Genomic DNA, 23,517 nt, shown 5'->3' with positions numbered 1-23,517 from the left:
CAATGCTGTTGTAATACATGCAAAATGTGGTTTGGCATTGTCTTGCTGAAATAAGCAAGGCCTTCCCCGAAAAAGACATCTTCTGGATGGCAGCATATGTTGCCAAAACATGTACATATCATGGCATAATTATGCCTTCACAGATGTGCACATCACCCATGCCATAGGCACTAATGCACCCCTGTACCAGCATGAATACTGGCTTTTGAACTGTGCACTGATAACAAGCTGGTCTTTAGCCCAGAGGACACAATGTTTTCCCAAAAGAATTTCAAGTGTTGATTCATTGGCCCACAGGACACTTTTCCACTTCCCTCAGTCCATTTTAAATGGGCTCGGGCCCAGAGAAGGTAGCAGCATTTCCGGATCCTGTTTATGTATGGTTTCTTCTTTGCATTTTATGGTTTTAACTTGGATTTGTGGATGCAGCAACAAACTGTTTTCACAGACAGTGTTTTTTAGAAGTGTTTCTGAGCCCATGCAGTGATTTTCACTACAGAATCATGTCGTTTTTAATGCAGTGCTGCCTGAGGGCCCAAAGATCATGGTCAGCAAATACTGGTTTTTAACCTTGTCCCTTGCGTACAGAAATTCCTCCAGATTCTCTGAATCTTTTAATGTTAAATGATTTTTAATGTTAGATGATGAAAAAATATGATTTTTAATGTTAGATGATGAAAAGCAAACGTTCTTTGCTATTTAATGCTGAGAAATGCTGAATTGTTGCACTATTTGCCCATTCAGTTTTTTACAAAGTGGTGAGCCCCTTCTCATCTTTACTTCTGAAAGACTCAGCCTCTCTAGGATGTTGTTTTATACCCAATCATGTTACTGACCTGTTGCCAATTAAATACCAGGTGTTTTTTTTGGCATTACACAACTTTACCCGCCTTTTGTTGCCCCGGTCCCAGCTTTTTTGGAATGCGTTGTTGGCCTCAAATTCAAAATGGGCGTATATTTTTCAAAAAACAATAAAATTTCTCAGTTTCAACATTTGATATTTTCTATACTGCACTATTTTAAATTAAATATACGGTTTAAATGATTTGCACATCATTGCATTTTTTTTTTATTTACTTATTAAGTAAAATGAAAAAATGAAACATGCTACTTCCATAAGCATTCAAGCCCCACATTTTAATTTTTGGAGGACCACTTTTTGCAGCAATATCTGTTTTAAACCTATTGGGAAAGTATGTATCTGTCTTTTTGCAGATCAGTGCTTTAAGGAGGCCTCTGTAGGACATGTAGTACAGGCTTCAAGCTACACTGTTAATGAAGTTTACATAATAGAACTTCTATCACCTGACTTTCTGAAGTTTGTCCTTGGGAACATCAACCAATGCTCCATTGTCCAATCATTCAAATGTTGCGTGTCTTGCACACTTCAATGCAAAGCTCATTGATGTAAACAAAGCCAATTCAGAGTTGTTTACTATGAAATGCACCTTTTTCTAATCAAATCAGAATTGTTCACAGTGGCGGTGATAGGAACCAGACGTCCAAAGTGCTTAATGCCTCTGAAGGTTACCTAACAGGAAGCCATTATATAAAAGAGTTATGAATACATTGCCTGATCCCTGATATTGCTTCAGGAAAGCTTTTGCAGGAAATGAATTGGCTTAAATGTATTTTAAAATGTATGCAAGGCAGAGAGGCACATGCAGGGTGTTGTAAGGAAAAGTAGTACCTAACAATTTTGGGTTTTTTTTTTCATATTGACCACTATTTTATTGTATTAACAATATATATATATATATATATATACAAATATATATATATATACAAAAAAATATATATATATATATATATATATATTTATGTATATATATATATTACAACATCTGTAGGTTCATTTTGGATAGCAAATAAAATGACTATGTTTGCAGTGTAGACATCATAACCCCTGATTCCTATCACAACCACTGTAAAATGCAATCCAAGTCACATCAAAACCACATCAAAACATTAAGAATGACCATTAACATCTCAACAACTAAATTACACTGAAAATATGAAAAATCAGTGGAATTCATCTTTCATGAATTATGGTATTATGGATCCATCTGAAATGCTTAAAAGTGGTCCTCTTGAATATACAGGGCAACATCATTAAACGCAGAATCACTTACTATGTCTATTTCACTGATGGACACCAACCTTCAGTGCTCTGCTTTTGGCCAAAACATCTGAGGAACATTGCAGCAGCCACATCCACCTGTGGTTCATAGCCTATGTGGGCACCTATGGAAAACACAATATTATCAATACCAGGATTTATAACAAATTACGTATATATTTCTTTGCTGACTGATGTTTCTGCATAACCAATGAGAAAAAGGCATTGAAAAAACTCTGTACTGGACTAGCTATACTTTGGTTCTCCAAATAGCTTTAATTCACTTGGGTCTGTTTATTATTTAACTCGGTTTTATAGTCTACCAAATTATTTAGAAGACCTATTTTGGCAACCAGCGTGCACACAAATCTATCAGAACCCTTGGTCTGGTCTCATGTCAGAATCTAAGCAATGTGGGACTTAGTCAGGACTTGTACTGAAAACTATCTGACATTAGAAGTTGCAGACAGGTTTCTACATATCTTTTACTTTGAAATAAAAATAACTTTGATTCAAAATGAAGAATTTTTAAGAAGTCAGCCTATATTGAGTCCTAATAGATTGGTGGGATTATTTAATTGGCCATTACTGGAGGCCCTTGGAATTAAGTTTTTTAACATAATATTTTAATTGAAATTAAAATACCTTCGTCTCAAAATTAAGAATTAAACAAAAAAAAATCAGCCTGTTTTGAGACATAAAAGAGTGGTGGGATTCTTTAAATGGCCAATACTGGGAGGCCAACCACAAACAATGGCTGGTCCTGGTCAGTGACTGGATGGGAGACCATGCTGCCTTGTCAGGAGTTCGAAGCTACACCAAACCTGCATTTTGAACCTAACCTTGAATACAGAGAAAAGCAGTTTATATTAAAACATATTAAATGCCACATTCACGGCCCAGTTTATTTTTTTCTTCCTTTATTTATTTAACTGTGGTATAAAAGCAATAGAACACTCAAGGTCGTGTGCTATCACGAATAACTGCGACCAAACCACAGATGTTATTTCGTGATAACACACTCCCTCTCGTGTTCTCTTGCTTAAATGTTAGCAGTTCCGTCCGCCAAATTATAGTTCCTTAATAAGCAACTTGTTGCTATGTCAGAGTAACAGACTCCGCTCACTCGCTGCACAGCCGGCAGTTCATTCTCCAGCTCCTTACACTAAGTTCCCAAACTGTCATTACCACAGAGCAAGCTTTTCAGTCGGCAACTGTGACAGAAGAACACCTAAACAACCTGGAATTAGCCAAAAATGAGCCAAATACCATTCGCTAAGAAGTCTCATCTTCAGAGTCTGGTCAAATCGGACTGAGCCATAAAACTGTCGCAATGTCAAGTTTAGCTCAGTTTTGTAACTTTTTGTTAGATCAATATTAATGTTGTTTTGTTTCAGCCAGTCTATAAAGCATTTTTACAGCCCATTTAGTTTGGTGAATGGTATTTGGTTAATTTCTGACTAATTCCAGGTTGTTTAGGTGTTCTTCTGTCACAGCTGCCGACTGAAAAGCTTGCTCAGTGATAATGACCGTTTCGGAATTTAGTGTAGTCTTATCTTCAGAGTCTGACCAAATCAGCTGTAGGTGAAATGTGATCTTAAAAGTATCCATTTTCTGTTTGTCCGCAAAGTAAGTAAAAAACGTTCAAATGGCTTGAGGGCCTCTCACAGCTGTCAAAGTCGTTGTTTAGCAACGGCGTCTCAGCAGAGTGATACAGTGTTTGTAAAAAAAAATGTGATGTTATGGCGAAATAACAGCACAGTTACAATGCTTCTTAACTAATCAACGACAGCCGTGATGTTATTCACGATAACACATGACCCTCGAGTGTCCTATTGCTTTTATACAGCAGTTAAATAAATAAAATAAGAAATAAATAAATTGGGCTGTGAACGCTGCATTTAATATGTTTTAATGTTAGCGATTCCTTCCGCCAAATTATAGTTCTTTAACAAGCAGCTTGTTGTACAGCCAGCAGTTCTTTCTCCAGCTACTTAGACAGATCAACTGACAGTTTGGGAATTTAGTGTAGTCTCATCTTCAGAGTCTGACCAAATCGGCTGTAGGTCAAATGTAATCTTCAATGTACCCATTTTCTGTTTGTGCGCAAAGTAAGAAGTAAAAACTTTCAAATGGCTTGAGCGTCTCCTACAGCTGTCAAACTTGTTGCTTAGCAACGGCGTCTCCGCAGAGTGATACAGTGTTTGTAAAAAACATGTGATGCTATGGCGAAATAACAGCACGGTTATGCTTCTCAACCAATCAGCTTGCGTGACCGGAACTAACTGTTGTATAATGTTGGACTAAGCAGAAGGCTTAAGACAACAAATAGGAATTCTGTTTGAATATATATTCTACTGAATTACTTTAGAATTTGTGTTTTGGCTACGAGCATCAGCCACTGTATACAAACCTATAAAAACCTTCGTCTAGTCTCATATCTTGTATTAAAAAAAACTAACTGACATTAGACGTTGCAATCAGGTTTTAAACCCAACCTTTACATTTAAACAAAAATATTATGGATTCAAAATTAGGAAATTTTAACCTGGTTTAACCATGTACTGGTTATTTTCCACATGGTTACCTGAATAAGAGGACTCTTTTACCATTTCACTGCAGTTGTTTAAAATGTACATGAAACAAAAGTGCAATCAAATTGCATAATGTAAGTGAGAATAAGAAGTGCGTTCGAGCTAGATATATTACTCAAATTTAAGATGCTTTGACTTGCCAAAATATCTTACCATCAGTTTTATCAGAAACACCTACCTTGTACTCCACTATCTGGCCACTTTATTAGAAACACCCCTCTTATGCTTCCACACACTGACCACTTTATTAGACACACCTACCTTGTACTTCTACTCACTGGCCACTTTATTAGAAACACCTACCTTGTCCTTTCTTCCACTGGCCGCTTTATTAGAAACACCTACCTTGTCTTTTCTTCCACTACGCCCACTCATTTGGCCACTTTATTAGAAACACCTACCTTGTGTTTCCATTCATTTGGCCACTTTATTAGAAACACCTACCTTGAACTTCCACTCATTCGGCCACTTTACAGGAAACATCTACCTTGTGCTTCCATTCATTTGGCCGCTTTATTGGAAACACCTGCCTTGAATACACTACTTGTGTGTTAAAAAGGCAGCTTTTGAGAATCCTAAGAAAAATAAAACAATATAACATAAGCCTTTATTAATAATCTAATCAGTGACCTTTTGTATTTATTTTGTGCCATAAATTACTTTAAAAAGGTAAAAATCTTTAGTGAGAGTTTCAGGGAAAAAAAGTTTTTTCAGACCAACCAAAACACGGCATAGGCGGAGCTATCCTGCATGACCCCGCCCCCTTGGCTTTCGGTTCTGTCGCGCGATTCTCCCAGAGTTCGATGTGACGGTTAAGACAAACGCGACTGTTACAGCTGTTCATATTTAAATAATGCTCAACAAATAAACCTGACTACTCAAGTAATTTTCCAGTAAAATTATTTACTCTTACTTAGTATTTTCTTATATTAATACTTTTCCTCAAGTGAATTATCACCACAGTAACAGTAACTTCTACTTAAGAAGGGATTTTCAGTAGTCTTTCCACTTCTGTACTTTAGTGACAAATTACGTTAAATGCAGGTACATAATCTGAATATGTATTCTGTGTAAATCCTTTGATTATAATAAACTACAACATGCAAATTTAAGAATTTGTTTCCTGGATGCTAGTTAGGAGTTTCAAATGTCTCTGTTTAAGCTAGAGCTTGGAATAAAAGCTATATCATGTGAAAATAAACCATGCTAGCTTGATGCTAACATAAACACAAGGTGCTAGCTGAAATTAGCATTATGGTTATGATGGGATAAAAAAGGCTGGTAAATTACAAATTTTCTGCCATTCAATGACATGCGCAGCTGGCACATGTCCACAACTTTATGACTAACTTTATCTTCTTCTAGGACTTAACAGCTAGCTTGGTTGTTAATTTGTACTTGCTAATCACTGCGTATGCTATCTGAAGTGCGTCTGAGGTGGAACTGGTGCTGTCTTTGACTAAAAGACTTCAGGCTTTTCCTCAGGCTTTTCTTACTTGAAATTAGGATTTTATTTGGTCACAAAATAAAAGAACAAACAGAACAACCCATTCAGCATGACATTCAAAACAGAGAAAAATAGGTAGAGATAGCAAATATCTGACACCAGGCAGCATTAAGAGAATTCCTGTATCCATCAGCACTGCACTTTATGGTTTTGTTGTGTTCACTTGGCGGCTGATTTCGGTTAGTTGGTTGGATATTGAATTCGTTGATCAGTCTGAACTCAGATTAATCATGGCCTTGTCAATGGTTTATGTTTGATTTTTACTGATTGTCTCACTTTAACACATACAAAACCTGGAATAAAATTAGAAGAAGAAGCCAGAGAGGGAACAGGATCATCAGAACCATTGTGTAATGTAAAATCACACTGCATGAAGTAACTGGGGCAGAGATTCATTCCCCCTGAAGAAAAATGTTCTGTCCCAGCTCTAACAGTAGCAACATCATTCATATTTTTTACTTTACATACAAATAAATACGTGATAATTGATATCAACATAATATTATAAAGTAGATTTTGGATATTTGATCAGTAATTATTTCCCTGCTGAAAAAAAAGCTGGTCTGTGCTGGTCACCCAGCACAGTCATGCTGGTTTACCAGCATACCAGCATCCAAAACAAAACATATGCAGGATTTGCTTGTGACCAGGCATGTTGGCCTGTGCTGTGTTATTTACCAGGGCTGATAATTAGGGCACAATTTTTCTGGAATAAAAAATAAGTCTGTAGGACCAATTATGTAATGAATTAATTCATCTGTACAAGATAATTCATAATACAGTACAGTTTAAAATTACGCAAACTTTGGCGCAAATTGGTTTATTAAGACTTTTCATTAGCTATGTGCGCTAATATCTGAGTCGTGTATGGTGATCTCTGTTGTAAATAAAGCCTGCAGTACATAATTCCCTGAAAAGTGTGCTTTGCAGCAGTACATTGACTAAAGGAGGACGCCAGTGAGGAGATTATGGGATAGATGCAGAAAAAAATGACCAATCTAGATCCACAGAATCTGTTCATTTCTGATTATTAGCCTACACTCATCTAAACTAGCCCCTTTTCTACTTCCCTACTTTCCTGATAAACTTCAGAGACTAAATTGCAAGGCCTATTATTCAGTAGCTACATGAAAATCAATGCTAACTACCTAAGAAATATAGCTTGGACCTGCTTCTGACCATTTAAGGGATTAAAAATGAAGTGGACTAACACTTGCAAACATGGATTCGAGATGGATTGGATTTTTACCATAGCTGCTTCTGAGCTAGCTAACCTTCATAACAGCCAAGCTACAACCTGCTAACTAGCAGACCACTTTGTTATCAGGGTAAGGTTAAAACTTTAGTTTTAAGAGATTGCAGCTTGAAAATCATGAAATCATATGCAGTTAGCAATTACAGATAATAAAATGATCACACCCTGCTAGCTAACATTAGCTAAAGGTATATGTAGTTTGGTAGCAGGCCAAATGAAAGGTGTTTGAAAAGTGCTTAATTTGTTCAGCTGAACATCAACACTACTTCAGACAAGTTCTGGTGAGAAGAACTGCCACTCAATAAAGTCTTCAAGCTTGGTCAGACACTAGAGGTCGCTCCAAAGAGAATACTAAATGAATTGGTTCTTATGGAGCTTTTGCACAATATTGTAATTTATGAAATGTTGTTTTCATACAGACAAATGCACTTGTTTTCTCAGCACAGAATACTATAAAATATTTCAACCCGGCTGCCATTTTTGTGAATGTCAACTCCAAGTATAAGACTTTGTAACAGTGTCATATGTGCATTCATGATGCCTGTAGAAAAATAAAGATACAATTTTTTTTTCTTTTTTTAATATAAAATGCATTTTTCTACTTTCCAAAATTAAAGGAAATTTTGTCATGAAACTAGAAAAATATTTATTAAATTTTTATAGCTGTTTTGCTCCGTTCACTACCAGTGAGGACTTACTCGCAGGTGCCCTCTAATGGTTTGCTTTCATATTTTTGGTGTAATGGAAAGGAATAGGAAGTGGCTGCTTCAGCACTCTGATCAGTCTAAACTGTCTGAAGTGTAGATGCCCTTCCAGTCAAATCAAAGACTGGAGGAGCTGCCTATAGAAACATCTTTAACCCTTTATAGAAATAAATGCCAGATGGCTGAGATTTGTCCACAACTAGGTGGCCAGGAGAGATCTAGGTGTGCATCAGATCCCAGTGCACAGTGAAGGTTTATGGTGTAACGCTGTGGCTGGTGTTGACTAGGTATAGTGCTTCTGCTTTGCTGTTTCCATCTCTGGCGTCTCTCCTCCACCGTTGTAGGTCTAGTTGCTTTTGGTCATGCTTTTGCTTTTTAACTCAGCCAGTTTGCCTGTCACAAAGTTCCATTTGAAGGAGGGTGTGTTGTCATTAGCCCCGCCCAGAGAGGCGTACTTTGAAAAGCTGTTGCCATGCCCCCCTCCTTCTCCTCCTGCCTCGTTCTCCATCCCTCCCTGATTCATTCCTTCCTCTTGGCTCAGGCCTGGCTCCACCCCTCCCTCACCGCCTGCCTCCATTGCTGCGGCAGATGCTGCCTCGGCCTGTTTCATGGCAGCTGCCTGGTGCCACTTTGTGGCAAAGCTATCCCAGAATCCTGTGCCGCGCTTGTTGGGCCGTGGGGGCTCCTCTGGCTTCACTGCCAGTGGGCTGCAGAGATAACGAAGGTGAGTCACCAAAAACAAGTCAGACAAACTGACTGCATACAGATTGCCCACTTTATTAAAAAACACCTACCTTGTGATTCCACTCACTGACCACATTATTAGAAACACCTACTTTGTACATCCATTTGCCAACTGGCCATTTTATGAGCTACATCTGCCTTATAGCTCCACTATGTTGGTGTACAATGACAGACTGTAGTTCATCCGTTGCTATGCAATTTATCAGCCCTCCCACCCCACCTCATTCATTATTGGTCAGTTTCTTGCCACAGGACTGCTGTTGTTCAACACATGGGCTGCAATCTCCAACTGTACATGAGCAGGGTGGAGCTACAAGAGAATGGCCAGTAAGTGTGCAATATTAAGTCAAATCAACTGCACTGGTCATGCAGTGCAGAACATTATAGTAGAGTCAGAGCTCTGGGAGCAGAATGAATGGATATGAATGCTGAGTCCTTTTTGGTCACTCACTGGTCTGCAGCAGGCTGGCTGTCTGGTTCTGCTTCCAGAAGCTGGTGCTCATCATCTTTGTTAAAGAGAGCAGTCACACTTTTCCACCCTTTCGCCCCAACTCCCTGCATCTGAAAGAGCGACCACACCACAAACCCGCAGTTAAAGAGGAATTTTATACATTTTTCAAAATTTCTGTTTTATTCAGTGAAATGTAAACAGAGCCATTCAGAGTTTGATGTGAAATGGCTCATTGTAGAGAAGCTTACAGATTCAGATTTCTTTATAGTGGTAGCAAAGGGAACCAGGGGTTGCAGGAATTACGCAATGTAACTTCTGTAATGTAACTATATTTGGGGGTAAGGGCAAAAAATGTGTAAATTTCGTTTTTGGCTGAACTAAACTTGAAAAACTTAAAAATTAAATATTTTTTCAATGCTAAGAAATCCTATGAGTGGCATGAGCTGGGTTGGGTGGACTGTGTCCAGTCTTACTCTTTTAGCGAGCTGAGTGACAGTACTCGGCCCTTCATCTTGCTGGACTGGTGTCATTTCTTCGGCTGCCTCAATCACCTAAAACAACATTCAAACATAGAGTTAATACAGAGATTCATGGCTAAAGTAAGATGGAGCAGTATGTTCAAGTACCTCAGATTGTGAAGTCTTTTATCAAATCAAGTGTGAAACTGCACTGATTGACTTAATATGTCTCCATACGAGATTTACCTTTCTGTCGAGCTCAGTTTCAACTCAACTCTAACTCTTGCAATTTAAGGACAAACATCAGGTATGCATTTTAAAGCACTGATTATGTGGATTTATGGTGGACTGTAAGTACAAGTGAACTACAAACTATAGAAGCTAGAAGAGGAGGGTTTGTGCCACTGCACTCCAGTCTGTAAATGTCTCCATCTAGTGGCTATTTAACGCAACTACGCATACACTTAATTCAAACTGAAACCTGTAGCCAAAACAATAAACCCAACCAGACAAAACAGCCAAAAAGATTTTCAGTAATGTTCAGAAAAGAGTCCAAGAACTGTTTCAGAGCAAAAAGCTAATGCTTTAATTCTGCAGAAACCTTTAGAAGTTTGCATTGAAGCCCCTGTTAAGGGGTTAACCCATTTCACTGGGTAATTCATATAGATACTGAATAATTCAAGATTAATAAGTGAATAATATGCTGTAGTTTAAAGGATTATCTATTATAATGAGAGAATAATAACTCATTGTAAATAAAAACATATGAAGTAGTCATTGACCTTTTTCTTATCCACTATGTGTTGACACCCACAGATATTTGGACAGGTTATGGAAACTGTGATGGTTGCTATACTGCAGCTGTCTCAATTTCAGAGAGCCACTTAAATGGACAAAGCAGGATGGCTCCCGTGTCTGTGTGTTATTAACACACACCCCAAGATTTACTGCCCGAATCATCCCTGCTAATCATCCCTGCTAAATCTCTAGAATGGCATCCAGGATCCTGTTCAGGATCAAGTTCCCATCGGCCTTGAAGAACTAGGTCACTGTCCTTCGTCTACGACAGCAAACACCTGCAGCATACTAACCTACCATAACCTGGACAGTTTAGAACCTTCTGCATTCATTCTCTTGATCCCGCTCCAATACATCATTATCTAGTAAGGCATTTCAACATTTTCAACAGCCTATAAATGAAAAAACTGGAGTTTCCAAAACTGAACATCAAAAAATGATTAAAAGCTACAGAGAAACTGTGAACAACTACCTACAAGACCTAGAAGACTCCAAAACTGCCCCCCATCAGATAAACAGCACTTAAAGCTTTCATCTTTGAGAGAGAGTTCTGAAGTTCTGAAAAAAATCCACAGGTGTTTCTATCCATCCTTCCACTGTGAGAAGACAACTCAGCGCTATGGGTCTAAAAGGATGTGTAGCTGTCAAGAAGCCTCACTGAGAAAAGGAGACAGACAAAGCTGAACAATGGACTGACCACCCCAGAGTCCAGACTTCAACACCACTAAATGTGTTTGGGATTGAATTGTGAGAAGCAGAAACTTTAACTAACTTTTAAGACTGAACATTGGAGGTGTGGAAAATTATAAGTATCCTGAAAAGAATGGAAGCTGTAATAAAGGTAAAGTGTGGACACACTAAATATTGAAATCAATAGTGTTTGTTTGTTGAGGCTTCTGTGTAATTTTCTGCTTTTTCTGACACTTAAAAATTAATAACCTGTGTCCGTTTTGATGGAAATGAAGTGGTCTCTGTCTTTCTCACAATACTATAGTCATATGTAAATGTGCCCCACTGTCAGTCTGTGCATGACTGTGCATAATAAATATGCATCATCCTTTGCCTGGGACATTGATATATGGTTGCTGGATCACCTTAGTGATGGCCTAGCATTATAGTTTATGTAGCACAGTATGTTGAATGTTCTGTTATAATGTTGCTTGGAAATACACATAAATGTGAAACCTGCATTTTCTAATGTAAAATAAAGAAAAGTGTTGCAGCGTTTTGACTTAGACTTCTTCAGTATTTACAGGAATCCAATACGCTAAGTCTTTTAAAGGTTACCTGACGTCTGACATAAAAGCAGCATACTGTTGCGTTGAATCTCCAAAAAAGTAACTTTACCGATTATTATCTTTCAAAAATTTTAACACCCTTAGTCAGCCTTATGTTTTTGACATGCTGTAACACACTGAAAATTATGTTTAAGTGTTTTCCCCAATATGTCAAATTCAGTAAATAAACAGTAATTGTGTAATAAAATGTGCAAAAGTGTGTTTTCTGTAGAGGATGTGTTAACTTATTTTCACTTAGAAAATCCAAAAAACTTCATTTGACTAGGGGTGCCCAAACTTTTGCATACGACTGTACATTAATATAAAAAGATTTAATTCTAGGTCATTTTCTACATAATTTCTGCTGGTCCGTTTGTCATGAAATTTTGATAACCGGGTAAATGGTACTTAGCATTTTCAAATGATGTTAAATAAGTAAATAAATAAAAAAACAAATATATCAAGAAAATAGATGAGTACACACATTGTAAAACATATCAACAATATTAAAAATGGACCACAAAAAAACACAACCAATGTACAATCATTTTAGCTTCAGCATCTGCCCCATTTGGTTCTATTATGAGTTCTATTATTGGGTCTATTAGGCTCTGTCATGAGTTAACTACAGGAAAACATGTTGAAATGATTGTCTATGGGAGTCAATCACATGCTACAGATGCAAAGATTAGGTTGAAAATGCTGGAATACCTTTTAAGATTATTAACTGAATAATAAGCTTGCAGTTTAATGGCTTAGTAGGCCACCTTACCTCTTCAGCAGGGTCTTCCTCAGCATCAGGGTTGAAGGTTTTCATGACCTTGCTCTTGTATGCTTTAAACAGCGGATTCATGATGGCTCCTTCTCAAAGCCTGGACAAGTGAAAACAGAGAAAGAGAGAAAGCCCTGCAAACAGAGTCCCGTCAAGCCACCATCAACGGGATCCCACTTTAGAGGTCCTCAGAAGCGTCTCTGGTCCATCAGCAAAAACGCCCAAACATCACAAAATGATGAATCTGGCCAAACAACGGAAGGAAAACAGTGCTGATGGTCTGATTGCAGCTCCTTAGAGCTCCTTCATGGTCTCTTATATGTTAAGAAAATACCAGCTTGCTTGCAGAAGCTCTGGTGTCTGTGTGAACAGCAGAAAGAAACAGTTACAGTGCTGATCACACACACACACACACACACACACACACACACACACAATACACACATTCGCTCTGTCATGGTTCAGGACCTCAGCATCGGTTACCTGGAAACAGGTGTGGGTTACTTCATGAATATTTAAGCGGCTGCTTTTGAGAGCGGAGCTGCCATTGTTGGTCGGATGCAGAAGAGCAACTCATGCAACTCAAACCCAGGCTGCATTTCAGTAGGATCACTGTGGACACTCGCATATGACCTTTTAGGTCAGGCTGGCCACATTATTGTCTGGATTTTTGGGGTGTCCACTATTTAAATCAGTTAGTAACACTTTACTGTAGGGCAAAGGTCTTTGTAAGCCATTGATAGATCTACATAAATATGTATAAACACTTACTTCAATAGGTGTCACTGGTCATAAAGGGTTTTTGCCAGCTTTGATGTCATAATATCTATATCAGGTGAATCTTTTTTTCTGATGTTAGATTGTATCATGCTGTTTTATTTGGTAAAATGACATAGACTCATATCTCAGTGAATATCTAAGTGACATAATGCTTTCTGGGAATTAAAAAAATACACTGTCATTTTTAGTTCATTTTATTCAGTAGAATCATTCTTATATTTAAGTCTGCAGGTATTACAGCACTACTGTTGCTTCAGTGTTACGTCTTAGATAGAAAGGGTTAAATTCTTAAAATATCCAGTGGAAAACAAGCCAGTGAGGAACTTGTTTTTCTCCATAGTATCTAGGTAGATCTAGCTAAGCAAGCTTTCCTATTCTGTTAGGATTTCAGGAGGTAAAGAGAAGACCTAACATGATTCATGTGAACATAGATTGACTAAGGTTACAAGGTGACTGAGGTATCAACTAATCAAGGTGACCGGGGTATTAACTAATCATTCTTTGATTACCAATAGGCAAGACAAATTTTGTTAGAAAATAAATGACGCTTGGGTTTCTGAAAGTTCTCGAAATGTAATTAACTGTGAATATGAGCAGCAGACTAATCAGTGGTTGTTAGAAATGGAAAACAGTGGTGGCAGCTCAAAACCACTGAAAGAGTCACTATGAAACTGCTACAAGGTAAAATATGTTAATATGTCTGTAACAATCTTCAAGTAAAACATGGAATGTGTTTTAGAAGCTTTAAATGTCTGTTTAATCTACAACCCCATTTCCAAAAAAGTTGGGATGCTGTGAAAAATGTAAATAAAAACAAAATACAACAATGTGCAAATCATTTAACCCTATATTTCATTGAAAATGCTTCAAAGGCAACATATCAAATGTTGAAACTGAGAAATTATATTGTTTTTGAAAAATATATGCCCATTTTAAATTTGATGCCAGCAATATGTTCCAAAAAAGTTGGGACGGGGGCAACAAAAGGCTGGTAAAGTTGTGTAATGCTAACAAAAACACCTGGTGGTTGATTGGCAACAGGTCAGTAACATGATTAGCTATAAAAGAGTTTTCAGAAGTAAAGATGGGGAGGGGTTCATCACTCTGTGAAAGACCACATGATCAAATAGTGCAACAGTTCAAAAATAACATTTCTTAACATAAAATAGCAAAGAACTTTTGCTTTTCATAATTTACGGTATATAATATCATTAAAAGATTCTGTGAATCTGAAGAAATCTCTGTACCCAAGGGACAAGGCTAAAAAACAGTATTTGTTGGCTGTGATCTGTGGGCTCTGAGACGGCACTGCATTAAAACAGACATGATTCTGTAGTGAAAATCACTGCATGGGCTCAGAAACACTTCTGAAAACCTGTCTTTGAAAACAGTTTGTCGCAGCATCCACAAATGCAAGTTAAAACTCTTAAAAGCAAAGAAGAAACCATATATAAACAGGATCCAAGAATGCTGCCACCTTCTCTGGGCCCGAGCTCATTTAAAATGGACTGAGGGGAAGTGGAAAAGTGCTCTGTGGTCCAATAAATCAACACTTGAAATTCTTTTTGGAAATCATCTACACTGTGTCCTCCGGGCTAAAGACCACTCAGCTTGTTATCAGTGTACAGTTCAAAAGCCAGTATTCATGATGGTATAGGGGTGCATTAGTGCACATGGCATGGGTGATGTGAACATCTGTGAAGGCACCATTAATGCTGAACGATATATACATGTTTTGGCAACATATGCTGCCATCCAGATGATGTCTTTTTCAGGGAATGCCTTGCTTATTCCAGCAAGACAATGCCAAACCACATTCTGCATGTATTACTTCAGCATGGCTCCATTTTAAAAGAGCTGGCCTGCCTGCAGTCCAGACCTGTCACCACTGAAAACATTTGGCACATCATTAAATGAAAAATACAACAAAGGAGACCCTGAACTGAACACTTTAAAAACTACAGCAGTCAGCCTACTCAGTTCCCAAACGCTTACAGGGTGTTGTTAAAAGAAGAGGTGATGAAACACAGTGGTAAACATGCCCCCGTCTTAACTTATTTGGAATGTGTTGTTGACATTAAATTCAAGATAGGCATATATTTTTCAAAAAACAATGAAATTTCTCAGTTTCAACATTTGGTTTGTTGTCTTTGTAGTATTTTCAATGAAATATAGGGTTTAAATGATTTGCCCATCATTGAATTTTACATTTTGCACAGCGTCCCAACTTTTTTGGAAATGGGGTTGTAGAACAGCCAAAAAAATGTGAACCTCAATTAGCTTAACACTAACAAACTATAATAATGCCAGAGTAACACTAGCAGAAGCCAGCTTTGTCACAGAGTTTTACATTTATGGCCTAGCTCCAATACTCATCTGTTGCCACTGGTCATCTGACACAGGTGTTATGTCAACATCTAAACTGACAAAAGCAACATTTATGAATGACAACTTTTATTTCTACCTCAATTCATATTTGTCATTAAAGTTACCAACTTTTCCTCTGTTGCACTTCAGCCATTCACATTTAGTTCCTGGCTCCTTTTCTGGGTTTAAGTTAATTTTGTTGAGTTGGTATGGCTGCTTTACTGTTGTTCATTCTCAATTTGGAACTTTGGAGCTCCTATGCTGATAGATGCCGTATGTACTAAGAGGGTACAGTGGTGTTCTATAAGTCTTATAATGCTGTAATGATGATAATTGCCTGAATTAAACACCATCTAGGGTAATTGAAGTCGATCTTTAAACTGGAACACTTCCATTCATCTTCATAGGTGCTACATGCCATCAATCAAAAACCATGGCCAGTTAGCTACGAATGTTTGTGATGAAATATTAGCCAGGACATTGGCTTCCTGCGTCTTGTTTCTGAGCCACCTGAGCTGGAATGGACTGTCCACTGAAGATGGAAACAGGCCTCATAAAAAATGTAGAACCCTGAAGGTTTCTTTTACCTGTAGGGGGTTTATGGTAACTACACTGATAAGCATGTACCCTTGATTACGTTGTATATATTCTGTTGCTGGCTTCTTGTTAGATGATGATTGCTGCTAGCTGACGATTCTTGCTTTTCCATTTCATAGACTACTTTAATTAGCATATTGCTAATTTCCTTCTATTTCTAAACCATTAGACTTTAAAGGCATGTATATGGGCTCACTCCTGATTTCCCCACATGTATAACTACATAACTTGCACACCAGATTCACAGCAATTTCCTAATGAGTCATACAGTGTCATGAAAAGGTATTTGCCTTTTTCTGATTTCCTATTTTTGTATATTTGTCACAGTAAATGGTTTCAGATCCTCATACAAAATGTAAAATAAGATGAAATTGAACATGAGGAAGCACATAACACAGTTTTGAATAATTATTTCATATATTTAAGGAAAAAAGCTTTGCAACACCCATAACACCCACATTAAATAGTAACTGCCAGCCCTAAACATAACTGGTGTTGCCACCTTTAGCACAGCTGTCTTTCACATCACTGTGGAGGAATTTTGGCCCACTCTTCTTTGCCGAATTAATTCAGCCACATTGAAGGGCTTTAAGGACCCAATTGAGGTCCTGCCATAGCATCTCAATGGGGTTCAACTCAGGACTAGGCCACAGAAAAACCTTGTTTTTTTTTACCATTCAGAGGTGGACTTCTGGTTTTAGCTTTTGGGTTGTTGTCTTGCTGTATAACTCAGTTGAACTTGAGCTTCAGAACACAGACTGATGACTGAATGTTCTACTGCAGGATTTTCTGGTAGAGAGCAGAATTCATGGTTCCGTCTATTATGGCAAGCCATCCAGGCTCTGAAGCAGCAAAGCATCTGTGCACCATCGCACTACCACCACCATGTCTGTCCACTGTTGTTATGGTGTTCTTATAAGATATAACAGGACCCTTGTCTTCTAAAAAGTTCTACTTTTAATGCATCAGTCCACAGAACATTATTACAAAAGGCTAGAAAGTCATCAAAGCATTTTTTGACACATGTGAGACAAGCCATTATGTTTTTGGTGTCTTTCTGCTGGTGGAATCTTGAACGCTGACTTTTATCTGAGGTGAGCGTGACCTCCAGTTCCTTAGATGTTCAACTGGGATCTTTTATGACTTCCTGGATGTGCCGTCGCTGTGCTCTTGAAGGAATTTTGGTAGGCCAGCCTCTTCTGGAAAGATTCTCTACTGTTTTCTCCATTTGGTTGTGAGCCCCAGAGCCTTAGAAAAGGCTTAACAACCCTTTCCAGGCTGATTTATTTTAATAACTTGTTAGTTCTCATCTCTGTTGGAATTTTGTTCAGTTATAGTGTAGTGTCCTGCTTGTAGAGACCTTTTAACCTACTTCACATTGCTGGAAAAGGTCTATTAAAGTGATATTTAGATTTAGTAATTAAGTCTAATTAAATCAATCCCAATTATAAACTAAATTTGGCTAATTGGTTAATTGGGTAACTAAGGGAGCTATTACTTTTTCGCGCAGGGGCCACTTGGTGATGTTTTTTTTTCCTTTAATAAATTAAAAAATATATTTGTGTATTATGTTTTGTTTCAAGATCAGAAACAATTAAGTGGGACAAATATGCAAAAACAGCTGAATCGTAAGCCAAGGGGTTAATGAAGACAGCCTCACAGAGACCTTTTTAACCTCTCTGCTTTGTAAACATGTTGTAGGGATGTAAGCATTGGAAAAGGGTTTAGTTTGGAGGGACTGAGTGAGCAACCTCTGGACGCACTGAGCAGTCATGCGTCTCTCTCGGATAGCATGCAGTCGCAATGTGGAGCGTCGGGTTTCGTCCCGGTTCAAACACCACCTGCATTATTCAGAAGGCCCTGGCATGGCTATTCAGTCTCCGGGAATCTGACTCCATTGCATACGTCCAAAATGCACCAATCACAAAGCCAAATCCCAGAGATTGTATATATTATGGGAAGCCATATTGAGAATATCCACCAATCAGTACTCAGCTCCAACTGAATATTTCTCTACTTAGCAACAAACTTGGCTCAGATATGTCTTAAAGGGACACAAATGTATCCATCGCTACATCTGTTTTAAATATGCTTACTCGCATCCTACAGTCATGCCGCATAAGTCTCTAGAGAGATATTCTAGTTTTTAGACTTGCAACACCCTATTTGATAATAAATTTTGAAAATAGAATGATCTACAACTGCTTTGGGTTTGGGCTTCTGCAAAAAACTGTAGGTAGCTGGTAAAATAACTTGAATTCATATTACTGTGGCCTTCAAATAATCATTATAGTGGAATGGACTACTCAAATGACAGCAATGACTTGATGAAGAGGACAACAAGATAACAGAGTTAGCAAGGAAGCTACACAACTATCTAGATATCATACTTCAGTTTGGCTTCTTTACTCTGACTGAAATGATAAAAATGCATCATTGGTGTCTATTTTGTGCTAAATAAAGATGTTTTCCGGTTGTTGTCTGATGACCAAGGTAAGAGTTACACTAATGCTAGTTTGGTTGTAGCCTGTAGATAAATGGCTAGGCTAGCAGTCAGGATTGGATGACACCACAGCGATTCCCAAAGGATGTATGATGTATTTGCATAATGCATGCTGGATATCATATTAAGTGAATGCTGATATACAAGAACATGAAACTATAAAACTGTAAATTCTGTCAAACTTATGAGGTTGAGGGATACAGTGCTGCACTACAGAAAACTGCATAACATGACAAACGACCACATCTCAATAAAGATCCCAGTCATATCAGTTTCAGTGTCAACTTTCCGTATGTTGACATGATGTGACCAGGCTCTTCAGTCTGGATCTGATGCATTTGCATTTACATTTAATCATTTAACGGACATTTTTATCCAAGAGGGAACAATCTAAGTGTAAAGCTATAACAGCAGCCAACTTAGATGCTTTATGACTTTCCATTTCATGAATAGCGCAGTTGTAGGAAGTAAGAGAGAGGAACTTACAGTGCAAAGCAAAAAGCTATACAGCACAGTAAGAGCAGACATTGTGATATAGAACTGCATACAGCATGTCTAGAATGTCAAACACTAAAAGAACATCCTTCACAGTGTTTTGATCACCTTCCGCCACCAGATGGCCCCATTGGTCCTGCCTCAGAGCAACATACCTTGCACGTTCTTATTTTCTCTTTTCATATATAGTCATTTCAGTTCATGAAGTGCTTGACTCTTAACTGAATCTTCAGAACACCATGTTTGGGTGTGAAAGATGTGGTGTGAAACTAAACTCTGCAGTGGATCCCCAGGAAGATAAGCGTTCTTTATAAAATGGCCTGAAATCTACTGACCTATTCGAGTCAAATCCTTTTCTGCACCTAAAACGCTGCATTCAGGGCCTCAGGAACACCAACAGTAGATCCAGGTGTGCTAGACTGAAGTCATGCTTAAACTCTGCAAGTGTACATATTTACAGTTTTTGAGATGTTCCACAATATTTCAATATATTAAAGTGATCTAAGTCAAGCGCACGTGTTGATTAAGGGTGTCCTCCCAGATTTGTAGGGGAAAAAGCATTTTAAAGGGTAAAATTACAAAGAAGTAGCAAAATTACAACATTTTGTCCATTCAATTAAATTCTATTTTAACATACAATTTCAACTGTCATTTTTTTTTCCCAAACTAGCTTTCCAAAAATGAGGATTCAGCTCCTTAATGAGCATCACACAAGGAGACAAAACTCCCCAAGCAAGGGGTGCTCAATGCTGGTCCTGGAGATCTACCACCCAGAAAAGTTCAGAATGAACCTAGCGCTTATATTTAGATGCCCCCTAAGGCTTTGATTACCTAGATCAGGTGTGTTAGATTAGGGGTACAGCTAGACTCTGCAGGATGGTAGCTCTCCAGGACTTGGAATGGGCACCCCTGCGCTAAGAACATGTGAAAAAAAACACGCTAAGAAAAACCAAGACCCAAAAGGCAAATTCTCTAAGAGCTTAAGGAAGAACCACTGAGAACAACCGAGACTCAAAAGGATAAACTCTATAAGAACACTAGGAAGAATCACTGAGAGGAATCAGCACTGAAAAGAAGAAACCCCCCTAAAGCATGAAGAAAAAACACTTTGAAGACTTGAAAGGGTATAAAAGAAAGAAGAGTTTTATGTACTAATCATTCCTAAAAAATGGTCAGTTATAAAGGTTTTCCAATTTTAATTACTATGTTTCTGATAAACTTCATAGAAATCACAGTTCAGACAGTGTAGGATCTGCACAGAAACATATACGAAGTAAAAAAAAAAAAGGCCCCCCAAGGCCTCGCTGTGTTTGTCCTGGAGAAAGGATTTCACCACTAGATGGCAGTGGAGGTCCTGTTGTAAAGTGGCACATGCCTAATGATATGGGAACAAAATGTACAGAACATGGTGTTCCAGCCTTTCCATGGACACCCCCTCCCCCAGAAACACACGTCTGTCATGTGCATATGTGTTCATGTGTGTGTTTGTACATGCATGTGTCTGTGTCCTTCAGAAGAGTGTTCCTTCTTGGAAGGTGATTTTGCACTGACTACATCACAACAAATCCTACCACTAAATGAATATATATATCTTCACTGATGAAAGGATGTGACGTTCTAAACAGCTTGTCAAATCAAAACTGCAACCACATGGTGCTTAATCAGACCAAACAATTTACACTGAGGATTAATGCAGATAAAGAGATGAATCTTATTAACAAGCACATTGATTGCATTGCTTGTTGCTTTGAAACAGCCTGTCAGACCTGCAACATGATTTAAGTGTAATCAAACATTAATATGGGACTAGAAATTTGAAGTAAACCTGTTCACTGTTAAAGACACTTCAGGCCACTTTTTTAAGCGGCCAACAATAAAAGCTCCTGACTGTACCTCTTCTAAAAGGCACATTATGTGCCTTTGTCATGCTCACTGTTGGGGGAACTCGGAGTTAGCAGTGCTATGAGTGGTTTCCTTCCAAGGCTTTAGTGTATAGGCTGTTAATTCCTGGCTTTTGTTTAACATGTAAACCATATGAGGGGATTTGGAAACACAGGAGTTGTTTACGGGTCACTAGGTCACCTCTGTTTGGTGGGGAAAGTTGGGGTCTAGGCCAAAAGTCACCGTATCTTGTAAGATATTGGTTTTAACCACATCAAGGAATAGTTAACGATAAATTGTAAATCCTTTCTAGCAGAAAATACAGCTCTATGGAATCAGAACTTATGGTAAAGCCGACTCTTTAAGAAATCATACCTTGGCAAGTGGAAGTGTCTTGAATATAGGCAATACATCTGATATATCACATTTCAAACTGTTTTGAAAATGTAAGATGACTCAGCCTATTTCCAAACATTTCTGCTTACCTTAGTTCAGAATCAGAATCAGAAATCAGAATCAGAATCAAGCTTTATTTTCCAGCTATGCTTACACATACAAGGAATTTGGTTTTGGTTACAGGAGCTCACAGCGCACAGTATCTGACAAACATTTACATGTAGTAAATAAAATAAAATAAAAATTAAATTAAATAACATAAAATAAAATAAAATAAAACAAGCATTCCTACCATCACTCATTCATACACACATACACACAGAGTCATACTTGTAAACCTTACAACGTGCAAATTATCTTAAGTTAAATAATTTCAGTTAGATAATTTACTGCAGTGGCAGAACATTTTCCTTGCTTCAAGAAATGCCTGAACAAAGTCAAATTGTCTGATAGTACAGTAAATTAAAAAAAAGTAGTTGGGCAAAAAATTTAATTTACAGTTTTCCACTTACCTTATGATGTAGTCAATTAGCTAAGACATGTTTGGTATATTTTCTTATTTAGTTTAGAGCTGGAGCTATGAGACTAATGTAGCTAAAAAACACTAAAAGTCAATAGTCACCCAAATCTTTTCAGCTACACAGTGAGGCTTTGTTCATGTTTAAAGTTCACAGTAAGTCATACTGTGTCCTAAACCACATCAACAGGTCTGTGTGGCCTTAGTGAAGAGCTCAATGTAGTTGAGAGACGTTTTTTGGGGTGTATGTACAGACTGGATTTAGGTGACTATTGACTTTTAGTGTTAGCCACATTAAGCTAAAGTGAAGAAGCAACATTTGGACATCAAATATGTTTTGGCCGATCGACATCAGGGGTAAATATAACTGTGTACATTTGTTTTTTTCCCAGAACTGTTCCTTTAAGCTTTCTTTAATGTCTGTAAATGTCTTGCAAAGTATTATTATTATATGAAGGTTCTATATAGCATCAAAAAGGTTCTTCTATTGTTATGATGTCAAGATTGTAACAATAGGAGAACCTCTTTTGGTGCTATCTAGAACCATTTTCAAAAAGGTTTCATATAGAACTATATACAACACATTCTCCATCAATTTAAACATCAATTTCACCATGCAAAGAATCATTTAAGCATGTAATGGTTCTATATAGAACTCATGGTTCTAAACAGTATCATTGCCTTTACTAAAGAACCCCTGAAGAACTTTTTTAAGAGTGTATGCTACGTGAGAATCCATGCTGGGGTTCCACAATCACCCATAAATCTTTCTCTCTATGCCTCTCCCTCTCCCTTTCATTACTCTATCCATCGCTGACCTTTTTCTGACCGAATGAAACTGATGCCCAGGGTCCTGCTATGTTAGCCCATGTTAGTGTCAGGCTCTGCATCTCTACATATGTGTTTACCGTCATTCTGACGGATGGATGTATATCTATATATAAATATAGTAGATCACCTACAGCACACAGTGTACTTTTCTCAAAATAGCCACCTCAGCGAATACTCTGGTAGAATCCAAACTCTGAACCCTCAACAATCAGCATTCTCTTTTTCCACACTCAGTTATCAAGGATTATCCGGAAAATTATCCAAATCATGCTCCATGTTCCTGTGCTGAAGCACTTATATCGTTTGCCCTTTTTTCATCAGTGACTGATGAATTAAACTTAATATATAGTAAAAGTGCAACCAAGAGATGCTAATGGGGCTAACAGTGAAAATGGTCAAAACATCATGCTAACTAGCAGCATTCACTGCAGCCACAGTAACAAAGCTTGGTTATACTATGCATTAAAGTGT

General features: G+C 37.9%; 1 protein-coding gene across 1 annotated transcript; it reads right to left on the bottom strand.

Moving 5' to 3' along the window:
• Nucleotides 1-8,143: 8,143 nt before the first annotated feature.
• Nucleotides 8,144-13,077, bottom strand: LOC118798980 (uncharacterized protein C1orf232). The gene is made up of 4 exons (XM_036558638.1): nt 12,680-13,077; nt 9,848-9,925; nt 9,375-9,484; nt 8,144-8,886 (listed from the first exon to the last, which is right to left on the bottom strand). Exons 1-4 carry the CDS (start codon nt 12,758-12,760, stop codon nt 8,526-8,528), a joined length of 630 nt encoding a protein of 209 aa, XP_036414531.1. The 5' UTR covers nt 12,761-13,077; the 3' UTR covers nt 8,144-8,525.
• Nucleotides 13,078-23,517: the final 10,440 nt, after the last annotated feature.

This window comes from Colossoma macropomum, unplaced genomic scaffold (assembly GCF_904425465.1).
Source record: "Colossoma macropomum unplaced genomic scaffold, Colossoma_macropomum, whole genome shotgun sequence".
Taxonomy (NCBI): Eukaryota; Metazoa; Chordata; class Actinopteri; order Characiformes; family Serrasalmidae; genus Colossoma; species Colossoma macropomum.
The sequence above is the reverse complement of the archived record's forward strand: the minus strand, read 5'-3'. Positions and strand labels throughout refer to the sequence as shown.

Bases quoted from the DNA above. Each gene is read 5' to 3' on its own strand.
- LOC118798980 (XM_036558638.1), bottom strand. From the start codon at position 12,760: ATGAATCCGCTGTTTAAAGCATACAAGAGCAAGGTCATGAAAACCTTC. The intron at 9,926-12,679 runs GTAAGGTGGCCT...ATGTTGTTTTAG, and splicing joins AGGAAGACCCTGCTGAAGAG to GTGATTGAGGCAGCCGAAGA. The intron at 8,887-9,374 runs GTGAGTGACCAA...TTATCTCTGCAG, and splicing joins AGCCAGCCTGCTGCAGACCA to CCCACTGGCAGTGAAGCCAG.